The sequence below is a fragment of the Sitophilus oryzae genome, unplaced genomic scaffold (assembly GCF_002938485.1).
Source record: "Sitophilus oryzae breed Bouriz unplaced genomic scaffold, Soryzae_2.0 scaffold_857_pilon_pilon, whole genome shotgun sequence".
NCBI lineage: Eukaryota > Metazoa > Arthropoda > Insecta > Coleoptera > Curculionidae > Sitophilus > Sitophilus oryzae.
In genome coordinates, this window is record NW_022147480.1 from 5,096,433 (window position 1) to 5,114,220 (window position 17,788).

General features: G+C 31.6%; 2 protein-coding genes across 6 annotated transcripts in view; both read left to right on the plus strand.

Annotated features, from left to right (window-relative positions):
* LOC115889997 overlaps positions 1 to 17,788 on the plus strand; it is a 136,881-nt gene that overhangs the window by 59,081 nt on the left and 60,012 nt on the right. The window lies entirely within an intron of this gene.
* On the plus strand, positions 2,698 to 16,192 carry LOC115890000. The gene is made up of 2 exons (XM_030910112.1): positions 2,698 to 3,243; positions 15,683 to 16,192. The coding sequence occupies exons 1-2, from the start codon at positions 2,911 to 2,913 to the stop codon at positions 16,088 to 16,090; spliced, it is 741 nt and encodes a 246-aa protein (XP_030765972.1). The 5' UTR covers positions 2,698 to 2,910; the 3' UTR covers positions 16,091 to 16,192.

The window sequence follows — 17,788 nt, forward strand, 5'->3', positions numbered from 1 at the left end:
AACATAACATAAACATTTCTGTCTATATTCTGTCTATTTTTTTTGTATATAATAATCTGCATAAAAGATCAATTACAAATTATTTATCTAAAATTTGTACCAAATTTATAGATATTTTCATCGCGTGTTGTTTACCAGTTTTTTTATTTCATACCAAATGGTTTTTATATTGACATAGAAATTCTTTTTGTCCGTATTTTTACAACATTCGTAGTTTTATCGATTTGATTTAGATTTTTCTCCTGAATATTTTTGAACCGTATACAGGGTGGTCAAATAAAAAATTATTTCAAGTCATTTTGTTTTTGTAATTGATTTATCTATTTTGTTAATTTTAACTATTACTTATTTAGAATTTACTTCTGTAAAATTTTATTCAGTAATGGATTTAGAAAAGTTTAGAGTTAATCATTTGTTGGATTAACTCTTAATATAAACAAATCGAAGATTTAACTCATACTCCAACCTAACAGATCTCCAGTAGCTGGCATCACTGGCACCACAGGTTTCCAGTAGCTGGCATCACTGGCACGTCAGCTCTCTACTGGCACCAGTTACTGGAGAGCTGGCGTGCCAGTGAGACCAGTGGCGCCAACTACCGGATCTCTCCAAAAAAATCCTGTATGGGTATTTCGCCCACTGCAAAAAAATATACAAAATAAAATAGTTAGTGTGCCATGAATGCTGACAAATCTTAGATTTATGAAAATCTCCCTTTCTTAAATAATCTTTTAATAAAGGTTTTTTTAAGAGTCTAAAGTTTTAGAATTTAATAATTCAGAATAAGTCGCAAATTATTAATAATGGGTATATGATATACTTATAAAAGTTGTAGAATTTTTGAACACCCTGTAGCATCTAACTAAAATATCTTTACAGATATCTATTTCTTCATCTTTATAAATTTCACCTACCAAATTTTAGTTGTTCAACTTCAGAAACAATGGCATCACTGACAATTTTTTACCACACTGAAATCTAACATTTGTTGGAACAAATTAAAATATTACAAAAACTATTAATTTTAGGTATATAATATTATAACAAAAAGGTTTTAGAATTTTACGCAGAATTTAAAAATAAGATAAAAAATAGGGTGTTGCTTTAAAAAAACAGATATTATATTTGCCACACTTTTTTGAAGCACCCTGTATACTCTATAATAATTTTAAAATGTGTATCTTAATCTTCCCTATAACTTTTATATTCAATTTTTTTTGTAAACCTCGAAACAAATGAGTTAACTCCATCGTTGACTCACCCTGTACTGAGTGTTGACAAACGTTTTTATTATAGCGTGCATTTTTAAATATCTTTAAATATCTCAAAAACCAAAGCTTTTAAACATATTAAACCCCTATAATAAATGCCTTATTTTATATCCAAGAATTCAAAAATTAAATAAAATATCGGGTATTCCATAAGAAAAAATATAACTTTGGTATGGATTTTAGTTCTGACACACCCTGTACATTTCAAAATAATTTTAAATTTTACACATTGCCTTTCCACATATACTCATAAAATATTTGGTTTCCACATCTTTCCGTTCTCGTATAATCAGCCGAGGCGAATGAAGTGCGCCACCCTGTATATGTATTTAGTCAACAAAATCACGAGGCCCCCGCCGTTGCAGGTGCTGCGGGGCCTACCCTACGCTACTGATGGTATTATATGTATATTGGGGTCACTTGGCAGATACAAAGGAAGTGTTCATATCACAAAAGAAAATCATACTACAAATGGTAGGAATAAGTAGTTCAACATCGTGTAAAAACTATTTTCGATCTCTACAAGTAATTTTCTTGGTCAGTGAGACCAGTGGCGCCAGCTACTGGATCTCTAAAAACGTATACTGTCCAGTCCCACTGTCCTACTGTCCAGTCCCTACTGTCCAGTCCCACTGGACAGTATACATTATAAAAACATTATCCAGTCCCACTGGCACGCCAGCTCTCCACTGGCTACCAACGAGACCTGTGGTGTCAGCTACTGGATCTCTAAAAACGTATCCAGTGCTGGCGCCAGCCCCACTGGCACGCCAGCCCTCCACTGGCTACCAGCGAGACCGGTGGTGCCAGCTACTGGATCTCTATAAACGTATCCAATAGCTAGCGCCAGTCCCACTGGCACGCCAGCTCTCCAGTGAGTACAGTGGCTACCAGTGAGCTACTGGCTACGTTTATAGAAGTTTGATAACTTTTTCTACTAATTGATCATGTTTACCACTAATTTTAACGTTCTGAATGCTTACATTGAAATTAAAGAAACAGGGATAGCAGTTGCGGAAGAAGCAGAGGAAGTTGAGGTAAAAAAGGCATATTTTGCACTACTCTCGCATTAGAAAATACTATGTTTGTTCGAACCGGACGAGAGAACCGTCCTAGAACGGTAATTTCCTAGGTATCTATAATATATCTATATCTAAGTATATATCTATATCTAAGTATCTCCAAGGTATCTATATCTTGACAAACGATCAAACTTTTCAAACAATAAGTGGGCGACTAAAAATTACCATCCCAGGATCGGTTCTCGGTCCGGTTGGAACGAACCTATCGATTGACTTCGGATTATAATCTTTGTTGCAAAAAAAAGTTCGAATGTTTTTGTTACATTTTTTTAATTTCTCTAAATGCTTAAATGCGCCAGCGCTGGACCGGTGGTAATAAAGCGCGTCTATTTTCGTACCAGTACCAGTGGATCTCTAAAAACTACTACTGGATCTAACTCTCGACCGGTGGTTTCTTCTCAACCGCGTTAGACACGTGTAAACTCATTACTGGTGTGTAAACTACTCAGTTACTGGCGTTCCTAATTGTTACAAACTGCTGGCGTCTATATATAGTGTGTAATTTTATTTGTGAGACTATAATTACTGAATTTTCCCTTAAAAAAATTACTGATAAAATGACCCGAAAATTAACCGAAAACGAAACTGTGAAGTTGGTCCAGCTATATAAAGAGCAAGAATGCTTATGGAACACAAGAAATGATAACTATAAAAGTAGAGAAGTCCGTATGTGTGCTTTAAAAAGAATTCAGGAAGGAATGGAAAATTTAGAACTGAGTACTGACGATATCAAAGCGAAAATAAAAAGCATTAGGGGTACGTACTACTTAGAGCTTGACAAAATTGAAAAATCTGCGAGGTCTGGCGGGAACGTTTATGTACCAAAAGTAAAATGGTTTAAAGATTTAAATGGTTTTCTTAAATCTGTGTCAGTAAGACGAAAAATTACGGTGAGTAACATTATATCTATAACCATACGGTATCTCCGTTATTAGTGAAGATATTGGTGAAGATAGAAGGGTGCTATTTGCACAAACCTGTTTCACTTTTTTGCCAAACGGAAGATGCTTTAAACAAAATTTTCGTAGCCCTCTTCGTTTCTCAGCTACAGGGTCTTATTGAAAATTTTGCATTTTTGGACACCCTCCGTTATTCTAAAAGGTATCGAGAAGGTTAAAACCGTTTATTTTAAAAGTTTTTACGTAGAATGCGGTGGTGTAGTCTGTTATTCTAATAAAAAATATTTTTGAAGATATTAACTAAAGTTATGTTTTCTTAAACGGAACACCCTGTATATTTATAAAGTATATGATCTGGCTTGCCATAAGCTTCTCAAAAATATAAGTTTTCATTAAAAGATCATTACAAGTATATTACTGCTATCTGTCTCTTGTTTTATTTTGGGAGCCACTAATAAATTCTTTATACAGGGTGGTGCGAGCTGTATTCCGGAAACTTCCGCAGCATATTCTGCAGATAAAAATAAGTATAAAAGTTCGTATAAATGTATGTCAAAAAATGCTTCGTTTCAGAGATACAGGGTGTAGAAGTTTTTTAGAAGAAGAAGAAGAAGGGAAGAAGAACATTTTTTTGCAAATAATTTGTGAAGTAACGTCAATATTTGGATGAAAATAGGTGGCTGTAGTTTTTTGATATGAGAAATTTGATTTTGATGTCAATATGACTCCTATTTGTAGGCGGCGCCACCTACATATGTTTTAACTGTTTTAAAGAGTAATAACTTTTCGTCCGTACCTGTACAAAACTACCGAGTATAATATATACATTTCTGTGACTTTCTACGTAAAAAATGTTTCTTGGTAAATATCGCTACGAGCAACCGTTTTCAAGATATTTAGAATAGAAATTGTCAATACATGTCATTATTTACGAAAAATAAACACGTTGAGTAAATAGTTATTTGACTGAAATGATAAATTTGGAAACTTTTTATTTTTTTAAATTAATCATAAATTTTTATTCGAAAAAATGATGATAAAACAGTTTCTGTTGAACTTTTGGCACAAAACATTTCAAATTTATGATTTCAGTCTAATAACTATTTAGTCAACATGTTTAATTTATGTCAATGATGACATGTATTGATAATTTCGATTCCAAATATCTCGAGAACTATTACTCGTAGCGATTTTTACCTAGAGACCCTTTTTAAGTAAAAAACGTCGTAAATGTATATTTTTTTACTCAGTAGTTTTATACAGGTACGGACGAAAAGTTATTACTCTTCAAACCAGTTAAAAATTATTTAGGTGGCGTCCTCTACAAGTAGGAGTCATATTGACATCAAATTCAAATTTTTCATGTCAAAAAACTCCCAGACTCCAATTTTCATCCATATATTGACCGTACTTCAGAAATTATTTGAAAAAAATCGAAATAAAAATGAAACTTCTACACCCTGTATCTCCAAAACTAAACATTTTAGGACATACATTTATACGAACTTTTTTACTTATTTTTATCTGCAGAATCGAAGTAAACACTTTTTTATTCACATTCCTTTGGCTAGTTTAGGTGAAATATACTTCCATCAAGATGGGGCTCCCTCTCACAACTTTGAAAATATTAGAATTTTGTTAAATGACTTTTTCCCAAGTGTCCCAGTTAGTCCCAATGAATTGGAACTAATGGACCCATACGATGGCCTACGTGTTGGTGAATTTTTGAAATATGAAATTATCGCGGCAACTAAAAGTGTCGAAGACCTGGAAAATGCTATCAGGCAAACTCAGGCTACTGCTGTATAACGCAAACCCATCCCGTTATAATAAATTCCGTTATAAAAAAAGAAGAAAAAATAATATTCAGAGATTCAGTGGTAACAATTTAAAAGTAAAATATTTCTGTCCCAAATAAAATTTTAATAGGTGTGTTACTATTATAGTAAATTAAATACCATTTTTTTGTTATCTATCACGGCCTACTAATAAGAAAATGATATCTAAAATATTGCAGTAAATAGTGAAAATAAATATAGAGTGATATATATTTTTGAGTAGATCATAGCAAGACGGATCATATGATTTATAAATATACAGGGTGTTCCATTTGAAAAAACATAACTTCAGTTCATATTTTCTAAAATATTTTTTCATAGTAAAACAGACTATGCCACTGTATTTTACGTAAAAAGTTCTAACAGAATCAGTTTCATCATCTCAATATCTTTCAGAATAAGGGAGATACGGATGCTGTGTCTCAAATTGCAATATTTTCGAAAAAACCCTAACCTCCATTTGACACTGATGATACGCTCTCTTTGACATTTAGTATTGTGTAAATAAGTTCCCAGCATGTACAGAGTGTCCTATTTTGGCTGAAATCATAGGGTACCTCCGTTATTAGTGAAGTTAGAAGGTTGCGCAAACCTGTCCCACTTTTTTGTCAAACGGAAGATGCCGTAACCAAAATTTTCATAGAGCTCTTCGTTTTTGAGTTACAGGGTCTTTTTGAAAAATTTCCAATTTGGGACAGCTCCCGTATCTGCGTTATTGTGGTTTCGAATAGGTGAAAACTGAGTCTTGTAGAACTTTTTACGTAGAATACAGTGGCGTAGTCTGTTTTTCTACGGAAAAAAATATTTTTGAAAATATGAACTAAAGTTTTGTTTTTTCAAATGAAACACCCTGTATATTGATAAATCCGTCTTGCTATGAGCTTCTCAAAAATATATATCACTCTATATTTATTTTCGCTTTTTACTTCAATATTTAAAATATATCATTTTTATATTAGTAGGCCGTGATAAATAACATTAAAATCAAAATAGTATTTACTAAAATAGTCATACACACATTAAAATTTTATTTGGGATTGATATATTTTACTTTTGAACTGGTACCACTGAATCTCTGAATATATTTTTTTTTCTATACAGGGTGCTACAAATTCGAGGTACGAGCATTGGTATCTCGGTAACCGTAATAGATACGAACAGGGTTAAATTGGAGTAAAGTTGCGCTTTAAGTATATTCACCAAGATGCCATCAAAAAAGTTTTAAACATTTCAAGGATTGCCGAGTTTTTTGGAAAAAACGGATTTTTTTGAAAATCAATTTTACTTTTTCCTTACGTTACTTTTTAGAAAATCAAAAAACTAATTGCACATTCTCGTAGCCACTTTATTAAAGCTATCTGATGGTATTTTTAGATTTTCAAATTAGCTCATAATTTGTGAGATGCAGAGACCAACTTAATTTTTTTTAAATACGGACCTGCATTTTTTATTTCAGGTTTTGAAAGAATACGGTCTCCTGAGTACTAGGATATGCCACACTTGATACTTTTTTTTGTTTTGGGTACCTTGACAATAACAAAACTATTTAATTGTTATTTAAAATAATTTAAGATCCGGCTCTGGTTTTTTAATTTATTTAATCTGATTATATACATAACAACAATATTGATCAGCGCTAATTAACATTAAATAAGGAAAATCAGTAAAAATTGTTTTGAACATTTGAAATCAATACATTTCAACATTAAAGTACAAAAACAATAATTAACGAGTAATAAAAAACAGTTAAAGAGTACAAAATACATTCGTAAGTATAAGAAGATCTGTTCAAAGAGCTAGAATGAATTTAGAATTTAGAATTCAGAAACTAGTTTGTAGAAGTTGATTTATTTATAATAACTGCCATTAATATTATTCATATTATTAGATCTTACACTGAGATTTCAAATTCACAACAAAAAAAGTTAAAAATAATAGATATCTTAAAACTGCTGACCAATATATTAATTATTTGAATCTTTCAATAGGCATGATTTTCCCAATATTGTTGAACTGAATATAATCAGATTAAATAATTTTAAAAAACAGAGTCGGACTTAAAATTATTTTCAATAATAATTAAATAGTTTTGTTGTTATTAAGGTACCCAAAACAAAAGAAAAGTATAAAGTGTGGCATATCATTGTACTTAGGAGACCGTATTCTTTCAAAACCTGAAATAAAAAATGCAGGTCCGTATTTAAAAAAAATTAAGTTGGCCTCTGTATCTCACAAATTATCAGTTAATTTGAAAATCTAAAAATACCATCGGATAACTCTAATAAAGTGGCTATGAGAATGTGCAATTAGTTTTTTGATATCCTAAAAAGTAACGACAGGAAAAAATAAAATTGATTTTCAAAAAATCCGTTTTTTCCAAAAACTCATCAATCCTTGAAATTTTTAAAACTTTTTTGATGGCATCTTGGTAAACATAGCAAGTAGTAACTTTGCCCCAATTTAACCATCTTCGTATCTATTACGGTTTCCGAGATACCAATGCTCGTACCTCGAATTTGTAGCACCCTGTATAACTGAATTTATTATATAACGGGATGGGTTTGCAAATCTCTAAAAGCTTGCATTATAAAAGCATTTTTCAGGTGTTCGACATTGTTGTAGTTGCCACGATATATTTCATATTTTAAAAATCCCCAAAATCAGAAACCGAGAACTGACAAATCCGGGAATCAGGGAGGTCATCATATGGATCCATTGGTTCCAATTCATCGATTTCAGAAATAATAATTTAACAAAGTTCTAATATTTTTAAAGTTTTTCCAAACCTTATCTTGCTGAAAGTATATTTCACGTAAATTAGCTAAAGGAATATCTAAAAGTTCCGATACGATAACTTCCAAGATTTAGAAATAGCGATAGAGAGTTAAGTTTCCCTAATACTAATATATAAACAAAATATTAGTGGTCCCTAAAATAAAACAAGAGACAGATAGCAGTATACTTTTACTAATTCTTTATTTTCTTTTATTGGCTTACTAATTACTTACTAATAAATATGATCTTTTAATAAAATCTTTTAAATATTGTAGTAAATAGTAAAAATAAATATAGAGTGATATATATTTTTGCGAAGCTTATGGCAAGCCAAATTATATAATTTATAAATATACAGGGTGTTCCATTTAAAAAAACATAACTTTAGTTCATATCTTTGGAAATATTAATTTCGTAGAATAACAGACTACGCCACTGTATTTTCCGTAAAAAGTTCTACAATAAACAGTTTTCACCTTCTCGATACCTTTCGCAATAACAGAGATACGGGGGGTGCCCCAAATTGCAAAATTTTCAAAAAGACCCTGTAGCTCAGAAACAAAGAGGGCTATGAAAATTTTGTTTACAGCATCTTTCGTTTGACAAAAAAGTGGGACAGGTTTGTGCAAACCGCATCCTTCTATCTTCACTAATAACGGAGATACCGTATGATTTCAACCAAAATAGGACACCCTGTACAAATATGAATTTTATGATACCGCCTCAATAAATGGGGAATTTATTCGTACTTTGGCATCATTTTTTGTCTAAGTTTTACAACTAAATTTTTGTGTCTTTAAAAACTATTAACAGATTCACCACTACCACTGGATAAATATTTGACTAACAAACGGACTATCAACAATTATTTTTGATTCTATCGCGAGAATCGGCTATGATGCTAAAAAAATCCCCTAATGCGAACTATCTGTAACACTGTATATTTTTACCTATAACTGGAGGCTGCCGGGACACTATCGTTTTTCTATTAGTGCCTTAAGCCCTTGTGGGATACAAACCTCGGAATTCAATTACTGCGAAGGAATTTTGATAAAACTTCTTGCATTGTATTGTTAATAAGATATATTACAAAGTTTACCCATTTAAATTCGTTGCTTTCACTTTAGTATTTAAATAAACACACATATACAAATGTATACCGGGTGGCCAACTAAGAATGGACGCCGGCTGTATCTCAGAAACTACTTATCGTATAACTTTGCGAAAAAAATTCTAATAAGTAAATCGACCAAGAGAAATCGCTGGAAATTATTTTCAATTTCGAAGAATGTCCGCTAGGGGGCGTTTCTCTGATAGCCAATCAGAAAACAGGGTTTTTCTCAAAAATATGCAGGTAAACAGGTACTTTAAATATTACTATTGTTATCATCGATAAATTTGTAATTTTTTTGATGAAGAGTATTTTGCTCTATCTTATAAAATAAAGTGGTGGGGGAAGGTTAAACTTGTTTTTATTAAAATAAGGATAACTCTAGTTTAGGTTACCCGATTTAAACAACTTGGGCTCGTTTAAAAGAGCTGTTCTTCCTGAATGATCTCCAGTGTAAATTTTGTTTCCATAGTTTTTTCCGTGGTAGCTAGAGGGCACTGTTTGACATCATAACAGATATTGCGCTTTTGCAGAAAAAATTTAAATAGGAGGCTATATTTCTCTTTGCACAGTTAAATAGAGCACAAAATTTCCAAAATATCAGCGCAAACCGCAACTTTCTATCTTCTCTCTAACCGGTGATATTAAGAGAACAAATCATGTTAGGCTGCCGCTTAGAATTATATAGTCTAAAATTATAGTAGTAGGCTAGGAAACAAAAAGAGGTAAATTAGTTACGTCAAAATATCAAAACGTTTAAGTTCAGTTTTCATGCATTCGAATTTCGGATGATTTCTTAAAAAAAAATGACATCATAAATATTTAAACGTGTTTATGTAACATTATCATCCATCCATATAATTTTTAGGAATTTCTTGGATAATTATATGTAGGTTAGAATCATCAGATTAAAATGTCCAAAAAGTCGAACAATCAATAATTTTATTAAAATTTCTAGGAATTTTGTGCCGCCATATTGCTTTTAACAAAAAACGGCCGAATTTCGTATGGCCGAAAACGGGGTTTGGGGTTAGGGGTTTATTTCATGTAACGGTCATTACAGTTATTAGTTATTAATTCAAGTTCATCCTTGATTTCACTTGTTTTCGTGTTTTACCTGTTGTTTGTGTTATTTATTATTATATTATAAAGTTTATATTAGCGATGGGAACTATCGAATGAATTAGACTATCGAATGTTTAATGAATGAATGATTTCAACTATCGAATGGTTTTATTCGAATAAAATCATTCATTCATTTGTATACTAAAGCATATGTGACAACCTCGCCGTGCGACTAAATGGTTATCGTTGAGCCACGACTATCGAATGCTTTTGATAAATGAAATTTAGTATTCGTTTGATTTTTGTATGCGTCAGTGGCATTATTAGTTCTTCCAAATTTTTATAACTTAGCCGTATAAATACTGTACTATTTTTGCGTTTATTAAAATAGTTAAAATACTAAAATAGTAGTTATTTTTTAATTTTATTTATTGACGATTGTGTGCATGTGCAGGTGGTCAAAATTTTTCCGAAAATTTGTGTGGCTTTCCGTAGTCTGATCTTTCAATTATTTAATTTTATATGATATATGGTCTATTTGTTAATGGGAAATTTTGAGAAGTAGCAATTTTTAAGAGAGATGAGATGAACTTACAATTAATTTTAAAAATACATATTTGTATTTTAGATGTTTTAATAATATGAATTAGTTGAACTTAATAATCATATTTAAGTAATGTGGTTAAGTAAATGGTTATTGAACTCAAACTATGGGGTGAGAAAATTAAAATGAAAGTTTTACACGTGCCAATTTAAAAAAAAAGTTATCGATGTTTGTATTTTGTTTATGCTAATTCTCTTACATGTAGTTTTTTGCGAAGAAATATTTCATTTATTTTTTAAAGTAAATGCCAGTAAAAGTAAATATAATTTTTCAACAGTAATATAAAGCACTTAATATAAATAATTTTGATTTCTAATTTTTTATTTATATTTTTCTTCCATTACATTGTATGCTTAGAAAATTAATAAATGTTTATATTTCATGATTTTAAAATTTGTTGTTAATATAACAAATTAGTTCTGTAATTATTATTATTATTTAATAAACCAACGTTGCCCCCCAAAAAATTTAGAGAGTATATTATTTTTAAATAGGATCTAATATAAATAATTTTCACATCTAATTTGTTGTTTATATTTTGCTACTACTTAAAAAAAATATTTATATTAAATGATTTTAAATTTTGTTGTTAATAGGTATAACAAATTATTACTGTTATTATTATTTATTAAACCAGTCTTTGCTTAAAAACATTAAAATCATTTTCCTACATCCAAAATAACAAGTATTATTGCAGTGTAACAACAGAATATTAATAAAATGCGGAATATATAGACATACTATCCCTAACTAACTAAAGTCAAACAATAATATTCTTTGCTAATATCAACTGATACCAAAATATGGCAACAGCGCCCTTCATAATGTATTTTCTGTATAAATACTAGCACCTCAATAAAAAAATGATGTGTCCTTATCTATATCTGACTCCGCAAAAAATCAAAGATGCCGGCTTCTTTCATAGCATTGCCACCGACCGCTGTCGGGTTTCTCGGAAAGAAACCTACGTCGCCGTGCGACAACTAAAATTCAGTTAATATTTTATTATAATCGATCCTGACGAATAAATGAATTTCATAAATGAATGAATTTTATAAATGAATGGTTTTTGCTGCCGAATTACTAGAATACAATATTTCAAGGCAGATGACGGATCTATTCGATAATTTTTATTCGAATAGTTTTCAACGAATGTTTTCTTACTAACTATCGAATTATTCGAATGAATTGCAACTATCGAATGTTTCGATAGTATTCATTCGATAGCTCCCACTACTAGTTTATATCGTTTGGGTCGCTTTTCATATAGCACCGAAGCGAAGGTGCTTAACAATATGTATCACTGGTCCAAATCTACCCTTGATGCAAGTAATTCAGCACCAAGATCGTTGGTCGGTAAATGATTAAGCAGGAATTCCAGGATGGCGAATGATTGGACTTTTTAATTATCAGAATGAAATGAATTATCCATAATTTCTAAGAAATTAATTGCCAATTTTGTTAGGGGACCACCAATCATGATGAAATTGCATTTGTTGCAATTTTATCAACTGCATTAACTACACCAACTGCATTCATAGTTGGTGCAGTTGTGCCTTTTATTTTGCTGAATCTGTGGGATTTTTTGGATACCACTTACATTAGTAGATAGAGACGCTGAAGCGGCATTTTTCCATGGCCAGCTAGGTCATCGGATTCGATATGCCTGGGTTAGAATTTAAGAACGAACATAAATAACAATTAAATGATATTAAAATGAAATTAAAATATAGTATGTTTTGATATTTTGACGTAACCAATTTACCTCTAGCCTACTACTATAATCACATCCTAAGCGGCAGCCTAACATGATTTGTTCTCTTAATATCTCCGGTTAGAGAGAACATAGAAAGTTGCGGTTTGCGCTGATATTTTGGAAATTTTGTGCTCTATTTAACTGTGCAAAGAAAAATATAGCCCCCCATTTAATTTTTTATGCAAAAGCGCAATATCTGTCATGATGTCAAACAGCACCCTCTAGCTACCACGAGAAAAAAAATATGGAAACAAAATGTATACTGGAGATCATTAAGGAAGAAAAGCTCTTTTAAACGAGCCCTAGTTTGTTTAAATCGGATAACCTAAACCAGAGTTATCCTTATTTTAATAAAAGCAAGTTACCTTCCCCCACCACCTTATTTTATGAGATAGAGCAAAATACTCTATATCAAAAAAATTACAAATTTCTCGATAATTACAATAGTAATATTTAAAACACCTGCATATTTTTGAGAAAAATACTGTTTTCTGATTGGCTATCAGAGAAACGCCCCTTACAGCGGACATTTCTCGAACTTGAAAATAATTTCTTGCGATTTCTCTTGGTCGATTTACTTATTAGAATTTTTTTCCCAAAGTTATACGGTAAGTAGTTTCTGAGATACAGCCGCAACCTTGTATTAACTGGGTTAACAATTTTAAAAGAACCATTTTTTTAGGCAGAACGCATTATTATCAAAAGTCAAATTGTATTAAAAAAGTATTATTTTCAATAAGAAAAAAAGTTTTTCCTCTTGTAAAGAAAATCCGGGGACATACTGTAGGCAAATTTTCCAAATTGTTTTCTTTTGTTTATATAGATAAATATAGTCTTTTGTTCATATTTATAATAAAAATACATGTTAACATTATTAGATTAGATTAGATTCTTAGAGGTGGCTTTCGGCCTGATCCACTGCGACCTTCTCAGATCTATTGTGGTCCTCTTCTGATCCTTAGATTACATTCTCCAGTCCTATCCTTTTAACAAAGTTTAGCAACTTGGAGACTGAACCCTCCATGTAGCTCCTTGGCAATGGCCTATCATTAACATTATATGTTATTAATACATTGTTAAATGTCCCTTTTTACTTGTTAACTGGGATTTTGATCTCTCTGCCCAAATATGATTATTATGCCGGTTGAATATACCATCACTTGAAATTCTTGACTCATCGCTTCAGATAATCTGATCAAACAAGTAATTTTCTTCTAACATTCCCAAATACCAATTACAAAACTCGATTCTGCGTCTCCAGGATGTAGAAGCTGGGTTTTCCTTGCTCTTTAGCATTTATATGCTATAGAGCAAGACTGAAGAGCTAACTGCAACCATCAAAGGTATGTTCCGATCACCATGACAACCGTTTACTTTGTTACTCGACGCGGCCTATTACTAACTGGATATTTTAGCAGAATCAGGAAATTTAAAAATATTAGGGTTCTATTTAAAAAAAACATATGTATAGTTAATATCTAAAAAAATATTTTTTTTCGAAAAAAGTCTGACTACGCCATTGCATTCTACACAGAAAAGTGCCTTTAGAATGTATAATTGGGAATTTACTAAAATTACTATAATAAAAAATTAAAAGCAACGAAAAAAAATGGGTAAACATTTTAGAGAGAGAGAAAGAGTGCATTTTATCTATAAAACACAATACATAAGGTTTTACATTAATACATTGACAGTAATTGAATTCCGAGGTAAAAGTCTCCGGGCACTACACTATCCACTATACAGGTTGGTCGGAACTGTATTCCGGAAACTTCGGCAGCATATTCGGCAGATAAAAATAAGTAAAAAAGTTCGTGTAAATGTATGTCCTAAGATACTTACTTTCTGAGATACAGGGTGTAGAAGTTTCATTTTTATTTCGATTTGTTCTAAATAATTTCTGGGCAACGGCCCAGCTTCGTCGAAACACCGGTTCCCATTAGAACACCGAAGTTAAGCGACGTAAGGCAATACTAGTGGATGGACGGGTGACCGGTTCGAAACTCTGTATCGTGCTGTTGTCCAAAAAAAGGCAAAAGTGTAAAATCTATTGCCACACACTGCTCATTCACGCCGGTTCAAGGCCGGATGAGATCGGATATCTCGTGAGTAAGAGTCGATTTAGACACTTGCCAAGTCGGTAGGCCATTGATCATGATATGGCCGAGGACCGCGGTTCGGATTCCGCGTAAACAAAGTATAGGCCCCGTCCAGATTAGCCATGGCAGCAAAAAGGAGACGTTAACTGAAATCTTTACTTTACTTTTTTTTAATAATTTCTGAAGTAACGTCAATATATGGAAGAAAATTGGTGTCTGAGAGCTTTTTGACATGAGAAATTTGAATTTGGTGTTAATATGACTGCTACTAGTAGATGGCGCCACCTACATACATGTGTTTTAACTGTTTTAAAGCGTAATAACTTTTTGTCCGTACCTGTATAAAACTACCAAGTGAAAAATATACATCTCTGTGACTTTTTACGTAAAAAATATCTCTTTGTAAAAATCGCTACGAGCAACCGTTCTTAAGATATTTAAAATGGAAATAGACACTACATGTCATTATCGACGAAAAATAAACACGTTGAGTAGATAGTTATTTCACTCAAATAATAAATTTAGGAAATTTTTATTTTTTTTTAAATTAATCATAAGTTTTTCTGCAAAAAATGATGATAAAACAGTTTCTGTTGAACTTTTGGCACAAAAACATTTCGAATTTATGATTTCAGTCTAATAACTATTTAGTCAACATATGTTTAATTTATGTCAATGATGACAGGTATTGATAATTTCGATTCCAAATATCTCGAAAACCATTACTCATAGCGATTTTTACCTTTTAGATCTTTTACACGTAAAAAACGTCGTAAATGTATATTTTTTACTCACTAGTTTTATACAGGTTGAACGAAAAGTTATTACTCTTCAAACCCGTTAAAAAATATGTAGGTAGCGCCCTCTACTAGTAGGAGTCATGTTAACATCAAAATCAAATTTCTCATGTCAAAAAACTCCCAGACATCAATTTTCATCCAAATATTGACGTTACTTCAGAAATTATTCCAACTTCTACACCCTCTATCTCTGAAACTAAGCATTTTAGGACATACATTTTACGAACTTTTTAACTTATTTTTATCTGCAGAATATGCTGCCGAAGTTTCCGGAATATAGTTCGGACAACCCTGTATATCATCTTCGATTATTTTTAACTCGTCTTTTGTATTTGAAACCTAAAAATAAAATTTAGTAATGAGATTACTTATGTTTTTTTAGGATGATATGGTAGAAATCACATATATGCCAGGTTCACCACCCTCGGAAAATGAGTCCGCTAGAAATGCCACGGTCGATCCGCTAGAAATGCCACCAGCTACATTCCCAAAAAAAACAATAATTAGTCCATCTTCTATAAGATCGAATAGAAGCCAATTGGCAGAAATATCATCAGTGGTCCAAGACTTGAAAGATATACGTGATAGAAGTTTGCCGATTTTTAATGAAACGGATTATGATCTCTTCTGCAAATGCGTTGCGTCGCAGTTAAAAAAACTGTCAGAGGAGCAGGCGTCGATTGCGCAAGAACAGATCCAGAGCGTATTAACACAATGCAAGCTTGCTGATTCGCGCCATAGATTCAAACGCGACATAGATTCAAAACCGTATAAATATTCTTTTCAGTAATGCTTAGTTTCAATTATTTATATCAGGGTTGGCTAATATCATGATATTTATATAAATATCAAATATCGGATATACAGGGTGGTCCGAACTGTATTCCGGAAACTTCGGCAGCATATTCTACAGATCAAAATAAGTAAAAAAGTTCATATAAATGTATGTCGTAAAATGCTTAGTTCTGGAGACACAGGGTGTAGAAGTTTCATTTTTATTTCGATTTTTTCCAAATAATTTCTGAAGTAACGTCAATATTTGGATGAAAATTGGTATCTGGGAGTTTTGCGACACGAGAAATTTGATTTTGATGTCAAAATTACTCCTATTTGTAGGGGGCGCCACCTACATGTGTTTTAACTGTTTTGAAGAGTAATAACTTTTCGACCGTACCTGTATAAAACCACTGACTAAAAAAATATACATTTCCATGACTTTTTATGTAAAAAATGTCTCTTGGTAAAAATCGCTACGAGCAACCGTTCTCAAGATATTTAGAATGGAAATAGTCAATACATACATTATTGACAAAAATAAGCACACGTTGAGTATAGTTATTTGACTGAAATAATAAATTTTTAGTTTTTTAAATTAATCATAAGTTTTTCTGCGAAAAAATGATGATTAAACAGTTTCCTTTGAACTTTTGGCACAAAAACATTTCAAATGTATGATTTTAGTCTAATAACTATTTAGTCAACATGGTTAATTTATGTCAATGATTGATCAAGGTATTGATCAGTTCGATTCCAAATATCTCGAGAACCATTACTCGTAGCGATGTTTACCAAGAAACATTTTTTACGTAAAAAACTTCGTAAATGTATATTTTTTTACTCAGTAGTTTTATACAGGTACGGACGAAAAGTTATTACTCTTCAAACCAGTTAAAATATATGTAGGTAGCGCCCTCTACAACTAGGAGTCATATTGACATCAAAATCAAATTTCTCATATCAAAAAATTTCCAGGCACCAATTTTCGTCCAAATATTGACGTTACTTCATAAATTACTTGGAAAAAATCGAAATAAAAATGGAACTTCTACACCCTGTATTTCCGAAACTAAGCATTTTAGGACATACATTTATAAGAACTTTTTTACTTATTTTTATCTGCAAAATTTGCTGGTGAAGTTTCCGGAATACAGTTCGGACCACCCTGTATATCTGATATATATTCGATATACACTATCGCTCGTATGTAGAGCAACTTTGAATATTGTTATTTTTTATAGAACAATGACAGTCAGACACTAAATTATTATTAGGGTATTTATTATCTAATCATGATGCATACACACTCATAATTAAATGTTTTAATGAAAAACTGAAATATTTATGCTAATTTTTACAAATATGTAGGTCAAATGTAGAGCAACAAATTAAATTATTAATATTTGTATCATCTTAATTAATATCTGGTAGCATACCCTTTATTCTTAATAGCTTGTAAAGATCGATTTTTCATACAATGTAAAAGCTTATCAATATAATCTTGAGACACAGCGTTCCATTGGTTTTGGACTTTTTCATAAAGTTCTGTTAAGTTTGATAGATTTTTCTTATGAATTGCCCTGTCAATTTCATCCCACAGGTTCTCAATTGGGTTGAGATCTGGACTCTGGGCTGGCCAAATCATTACATCGACATTATTTGCCACAAACCAATCTTTTACTAATTTGGAGGTGTGTTTCGGGTCGTTATC

What these genes read in the sequence shown, in the direction of transcription:
- LOC115890000 (XM_030910112.1), top strand. Translation starts at nt 2,911, where the DNA reads ATGACCCGAAAATTAACCGAAAACGAAACTGTGAAGTTGGTCCAGCTA. An exon ending in CAGTAAGACGAAAAATTACG is followed by an intron (nt 3,244 to 15,682) that starts GTGAGTAACATT and finishes ATGTTTTTTTAG; the next exon opens with GATGATATGGTAGAAATCAC.